The sequence below is a fragment of the Anas platyrhynchos genome, chromosome 28 (assembly GCF_047663525.1).
Source record: "Anas platyrhynchos isolate ZD024472 breed Pekin duck chromosome 28, IASCAAS_PekinDuck_T2T, whole genome shotgun sequence".
Taxonomy (NCBI): Eukaryota; Metazoa; Chordata; class Aves; order Anseriformes; family Anatidae; genus Anas; species Anas platyrhynchos.
The window spans coordinates 5,058,977-5,065,939 of NC_092614.1; the positions used below are offsets into that span (position 1 = coordinate 5,058,977).

The following is a 6,963-nucleotide window of genomic DNA, read 5'->3' on the forward strand; positions in this document are numbered from 1 at the left end:
TCCCTGCTTCAAGGGATGCCTCTGGACACGGGGCAGCTAAGGCCCACTATAAAAGCCAGCCCAGCTCCGTGCTCTCTCATCCACTTCTCTGGCCTTCTTCTTGTTGGGAACCAGGTGAGTGTGAAGCCTTTTCTTGTTCCCCTCATTCTCCCACAGGAGGACTCAGTTCCTTGGAGCTTTCAGCTGCTATCGGCTGTGTGCCCTGCCAAATCTTGGGACTGCTGGTTGTGGGAGAGTCAAGTTGTAGGTTTGCATGGAGGAAGATTGGGCCTTTGGTGTGATGGCTCTTATGCTGAAGCCTAGGGTGTATCCTGGCTGTGGTGGCTCTTTTTGGGCCCTGTCAGGATGCAGCCAAGAATGCCTCGCACATCCCTGCACTGCCTCCAGCTCACAGTACTGCCTGTGCCTTGAATCTGTTAGGGTGGGGTGACTGGCTGCTCCTCATGCATGCCCATGTTAAACTTCCTATCTGCCCTCTCTCCCAGGTGCACCTCCTGCCCCCAGACATGTCCTGCTACGACCAGTGCCGGCCATGCCAGCCGTGCGGCCCTACCCCGCTGGCCAGCAGCTGCAACGAGCCCTGCGTCAGGCAGTGCCAGAACTCCACCATCGTCATCCAGCCCTCTCCCGTGGTGGTGACCCTGCCCGGCCCCATCCTCAGCTCCTTCCCGCAGAACACGGCTGTGGGATCCTCCACCTCTGCTGCCGTTGGCAGCATCCTCAGCTGTGACGGCGTCCCCATCAATTCTGGGTGCTGTGACCTCTCCTGCATTACCAGCCGCTACTGTGGCAGCAGGTGCCGCCCCTGCTAAAGATGCCAGACAGTGCCCCAGACCAGGACCCCAGGAACTCACAACATGCTGCTGGACAAGAATGGATGGAAGAAGAGACCTCATGTTGTTGTTCTAAGAGGACCTGACCATCTCTGGCTTGTCCTGTAAGGACAGATAGGAAGGGGCCAGCCTGGAGTCTATGACAACATGGCCAATGTCTACCTAACCTGTTTTCCACACGCTCTTATTCTTTCTTTGATTTCTTGCCCTCTCCTTTGTGTGAGGCCCCCAGAAACCATCCTGGAGAGACCTGCTAGCCCCTCTCCCCATGTGGGCCAGGTAGATTGATGCCCTGTTGCAAGTCTGCCATTGGAAAAGCTGAACAGATTTTTGTCTGCTCCAGCTGTGCTACGATCTCGGGGCCTCCTCTTGGAGTCACCTCCTTTCCCTCCTGAGCCTTGATAAACATTTGCAGCAACCCTGAGTGTGTCCCTGTGTGGTCTTTTCATTTGGATACTGATGGCCAAGGGAGAAAACCATTCCTTAGTGGGAATAGGCTGGGGGCACTGCCTCATTCCTCTAGGCACTGGAGGGTGGGGCATACTGCAGCAATTCCTCTTTCAGGCAGTGTCTCTTGAAGGTGAGGAAGACATCCCTAGTTCCTCCACAACCAATGGCCACCAGTCCTTGACTTGTGGCATCTCTGCCTAGACAAGCGCTGTTGACATTGTAGGCCCCAGCCCTTGGGGAAGAGTGTTTGTCTTGCTATGGGTGGAGCTATGCTGGGGATGGAGGTTCAGACAAAGATGATCTCAAAGGATTGCAGAAACTGGGAATGGGTAATTTTCTTGGCGATGGCCCTCTGTCTCACTTCCACATTCACCTTTCTTCCACCACGTGATCATGGGTATCATGTCTGGGCATGGAGAGCAGAAACAGTTTCCCTGTGCACCCCCATCACACTACAGCACAGTGTCTGGCATGGCCCAGCTGTTGCCAGGATGCATAGGGCTGAGGGGATCCACAGGTTTGTACTGGTACCAGTCCCATCAGGCCACACACTGGAGTCCCCAGGCCCTGTGAACTCAACTCTTTTTTTATGAAGGCAGGCCCAGGACAGGCACCGGTGCACAAACACTCATGGCTGCTCTATCTTGTTTTCTTTTTCCCAAGCATGGATCATCTTTCATCAGGCCCTGGAACTCAGAGGCCCACAGGCAGTACAACCCCATCATGCTCCAGAAAAGAGATCATGTGGGGGCAGATATCCCACTGTCTCTGTTGAGACATGGCAGTGAGAATGCGACCTGGTTGTGCACTCAGCAAGGTCTGTATATGGGCGCTGAATGTCACAGGGTATGCACCAGCCCAACCACAGGGCACGCGCTGGGGGATCTTCTCCCAGGCACCAAGCTCCTCTGTCATTCCCAGAGCCATGAAGATGAAGTGGCCCTTGTGCTCCATGCAGCACCACTGCTCTCCACACCCAGGCAAGGGCCTTCCCACATCTGCAAACCTTGGGGCCCTGTGGTGTGGGGGTGATTTAGTTTCACACAGGCTGTACATGCTGCCAGTGCCTTGTGTCCAGGATGGGGGATGGGGCTATTGCTCCATGGTGTGAGGATGGGGGGACCTGTCCCCAGGCCAGGTTCTCTGGGAGGCAGTGCTGGCTCAGGTGGCAGCGCAAGGGCAACAAGCATCAGAACCAAGCCCACCAAAGTCCAGTGCAACAACATCTTACAGCTCTGGCCTGAGCCCTAGCCCAGGGTCTCTGCACAAGCTCAGGCCTAGCATAGCCATGCCCCAGCTTTACTGAGTGTGTGCCTGTGCCTGGCCTACCTAATCTTGCCAGTCTGGCCTGGCCAGCCATCTGAGTGGTGCAGTGCCATCACTGGAAGGAGCCTTTAGCCAGGCCTCTCTGGGGTCTGGCCTTAGTCTGTGCCCCAGACCCAGCTCTCACACTGGGACCAAGACCTTCTATGCATAACACATCTATTGCTTGGGTTAGAGCAATAATCAATAGGTGCTCCTGATCCAGAATTACCTCCTGGCTAACGCTGAAGTCTGAGTTGGAGAAGCACACTCACAATTTGGAGATTCACCTTTGTCTTGGAAATGAAAAATCCATCTAGAGATCAGGTCAAATTGTTGATTCCATCTTTCCCAGCCTGTAGCATAAGTTAACTGAGGAGAACAAGACCAACATTTTAAGAAGACATTGTCCACATAGCATCTCATTGTCTCTGAAAACCATAGAATAACAGAACTCTAGAATATGCTAAGTTAGAACAGACAAACAAGGATCATCAAGTCCATCTCCTCTAGCTTCACGCAGAATTACCTGCAAATGAAACCACTGGTCTGAGAGTGTTGTCTGAATGCTTCTTGAACCCCAGCAGACAGGTGGTCACTCCCCATAGTGACAAAGGGGAGGCCATTCCCCATAGCCTTCAGAGAGATGAGGAGAAGATGATGATAAAGAGGATGATGTGCCAGCCACGATGGTCTGTTAAGCTCGGAAGAATGTATTCAGTTCCAAAGGTCCTGTTCTCCTTTGCCATGGCTCTAAGATTTCAGAAGGGGATGATGTCACACTGAGGTTTCATGCTGCACTAAGAGCAGCAGTAAACATCAACGAAAAGCCCCTTCCTTGCCTCTCATGGCCTCTCTTAATGTCTCATTTTCCTGCCATCTGCCCTCTCTCCCTCACACTCTACTTCCATATAGAGAGCCATACAAACAGCTGTCCATCCTTCTCCAGGCATCCATCCACCCACTCTTCACTACATGACCCTTCTTGAAGTGAGCTACAAACTACAGTCTTTCCAGTCCAGATTCTGTTTTCTATTCTTGTCCCTGACTTTTTCTCTTGTGTCAGTTTCCAAAAACCAAGTAGGTCAGACAAAGCTGGAGTATTTGACAGAAATTATTTATTCAGGTTTCAAAGAAATGTTAATGTTATAATATTATATAAAAATTTATATTGTATTTATATATTTATATTATATATAAATAATATAAATGTTAATAATATTATATATATATATTTTGCATTGCTAGATTTCTTCGTGTCCCACGGTGCTGTAAGATGTACAATAATTTTCTGCATAAAAGAAGCTCCCAACTCATAAGAATTCCAGCCAGCAACAGAAATACTGCTATACAAGATCATCAGCATCAACCCAGTGTTTTGTTTGTTTTTTTTTCAACCAAAGTGAATAGATATTATGCTTCAGAGTGTTGCAAAAGAAACAAAGATATAAATGAAATGTTAGAAGCAAGTCACAGAATCATAGAAACATAGACTATCCCGAGTTGGAAGGGACCCATTAAGGATCATCAAGTCCAACTTCTGGCACCACACAGGTCTGCCCAAAATTTTAGGCCATGTGACTAAGTGCACAGACCAATCATTTCTTAAATTCAGACAGGCTTGGTGCAGTGAGTACTACACTGGGGAGCCTGTTCCAGTGTGCGACCAACCTCTCGGTGAAGAACCTCTTCCTGATGTCCAGAATAAACCTCTCTGGTCTCAGCTTGACACTGTTCCCACAGGTCCTATCACTGGTGATTATGGAGAACAGGTCAGCACCTGCCTCTCCACTCCCCCTCATGAGGAAGTTGTAGACTTCGATGAATCTCCCCTCAGCCTCCTCTTCCAGAGGCTGAACAGGCCAAGTGACCTCAGCCACTCCTCATATGTCATCCCCTCTAGGCCCTTCACCACATTTGTTGCCCCAAGTATTTTTAGTCTCTACTTTTATCAGTTCAGCTTTTTCTGAACAGGGTTGCGGAATGCTCAGGAGATGATGAGTTTTAAATGTTTACCTTGATGGAACTTTTTTTTTTTTTTTTTTTTTTTTTCCCCCAATATCGAGTGCAGCATTCTGACTCTCAAACTAAAATTTTGCAGCTGTTTGGTCAGCTCCAGGCATGTTCCCAGGCAAGAACCGGAGGGAAGGCATTATTCCTACAGAGGTGTTCAATGTCTCCAGAGAATCCTTGGGACAATGATCCCGGGGGTAGATCAGACCCCTGCTGAGACACAACTGAGGCTGGTGCTGCCTTCCCTGAGAGCACAGAGAAAAGAGGGCCCATGGCTGTCCCCTGCTGGGAGCTGCCTGGGCCAAGCTTTTCTTTCTCCAGGTTGCTTTCCTTCTTGCTCTTGCAAGCAGACAGAAGAGCTTCCTCAAGCCTTACGATGTAAAAACCCCATATTCAACATGGTTTGTGAGACAGAGTAGCTTCATCAGCGCAGCTTCATTTCTCCTACCTGGTCTCAGAATTTGCAGCCTACAGGACACCCAGCTTGTCCCAGACATGCAATACTGCACTGCCGCAGCAGCTGGTCATTATGACACTTCTCCCTGTTCAGGGGCTGAGGATGATCACACATGCCTCCAGCTCCCCTGAGGATTTCCCCTTGGTGAATCCACACTGACTATTCCAGTCACTAGTGGCGTTCCCCTGGGTTCGGCACTGGGGCCAGTCCTCTCTAATGTCTTTATCGATGATCTGGATGAGGGGATTGAGTGCACCCTCAGTAAGTTTGCAGATGACACCAAGTTAGGTGCGTGTGTCGATCTGCTCGAGGGTAGGAAGGCTCTGCAGGAGGATCTGGATAGGCTGGACAGATGGGCTGAGGCCAACCGTATGAAGTTCAACAAGGCCAAGTGCCGGGTCCTGCACCTGGGGCACAACAACCCCAAGCAGAGCTACAGGCTGGGAGATGAGTGCTTGGAAAGCTGCCTGGTGGAGAAGGACCTGGGAGTATTGGTTGATAGTTGGCTTAATATGAGCCAGCAGTGTGCTCAGGGGGCCAAGAAGGCCAACAGCATCCTGGCTTGCATAAGAAGCAGTGTGGCCAGCAGGTCTAGGGAAGTGATCGTCCCCCTGTACTCGGCTCTGGTGAGGCTGCACCTCAAGTACTTTGTTCAGTTTTGGGCCCCTTGCTACAAGAAGGACATGGAGGTGCTTGAGCGAGTCCAGAGAAGGGCAACGAAGCTGGTGAGGGGTCTGGAGAAAAAGTCTTACGAGGAGCAGCTGAGGTAGCTGGGCTTGTTCAGCCTGGAGAAGAGGAGGCTCATGGGTGACCTTATCATTCTCTACAGGTACTTTAAAGGAGGCTGTAGCGAGGCGGGGGTTGGTCTATTCTCCCATGTGCCTGGCGACAGATTGAGGGGGAATGGGCTAAAGTTGCACCAGAGGTGTTTTAGGTTGGATATTAGGAAGAACTTCTTTACCGAAAGGGTTGTTAGGCATTGGAATGGGCTGCCCAGGGAAGTGGTGGTGTCACCATTCCTGGAGGTCTTTAAAAGACGTTTAGATGTAGAGCTTAGGGATATGGTTTAGTGGAGGACTGGTTAGTGTTAGGTCAGAGGTTGGACTAGGTGATCTTGAGGTCTCTTCCAACCTAGACAATTCTGTGATTCTGTGATTCCTCATAACCTTCTTCTCTTCCAATTGCTTGGAGATAGCATCCAGAACAAGCTGTTCCAAGACCTTTCCAGGGACAGAGCTGAGACTGACTGGCCTGTAGTTTCCCGGATACTCCTTCTTGCCCTTCTTGAAGACCGGAGTGACAATGGCTATCCTCCAATCTTCAGGCACCTCTCCTGTTCTCCAGGACCTTTCAAAGATGATAGAGAATGGTTTGGTGATCACCTCTGCCAACTCTCTTAGCATACGTGGATGCATCACATCAGGACCCATGGATTTGTGAGCGCTGATCCCATTCAGATGCTACCGAACCACTCCCTTCTCAACAAGGGTGGAGATCTCCACTTCCCAGACTCTTTCTCCTCCTCCAGAGTTCAGGAGTCCCGTGGGGAAGTCCTTGAAGCAAAGAGTGTAGCAAAGAAAACATTCAGTATCTCTGCTTCAGTGAGACCCCACCTGGAGTGCTGTGTTCAGCTTTGGGGCCCCCAGCACGGGAAAGATACAGACCTGTTAGAGTGAGTCCAGAGCAGAGCCATGAAGATGATCAGAGGGGACCCATCCAGCACTTCCAGTGAGTCTTCTGCCCTCACTGATACATTCCTGCCCTAGAAGTCCTTGGACATTTCATCCCAGCACTCTAAAGAAATCATCACTGCGGAATGGCCATGGCCTAGATCTGCAAGTAAAAACGCAGCAGTGCAGGAAACCAGCACACAGCCCATATCATTTGTTGGGATGGTTTGCATTCAAG

The 6,963-nt window shown here is 50.4% G+C and overlaps 1 protein-coding gene across 1 annotated transcript; it reads left to right on the forward strand.

The window, feature by feature from the left end:
• Window positions 1-1,257, forward strand: LOC139999695 (feather keratin Cos2-3-like). The gene is made up of 2 exons (XM_072028931.1): window positions 1-114; window positions 486-1,257. The coding sequence occupies exons 1-2, from the start codon at window positions 16-18 to the stop codon at window positions 810-812; spliced, it is 426 nt and encodes a 141-aa protein (XP_071885032.1). The 5' UTR covers window positions 1-15; the 3' UTR covers window positions 813-1,257.
• The last annotated feature ends 5,706 nt before the right edge of the window (window positions 1,258-6,963 follow it).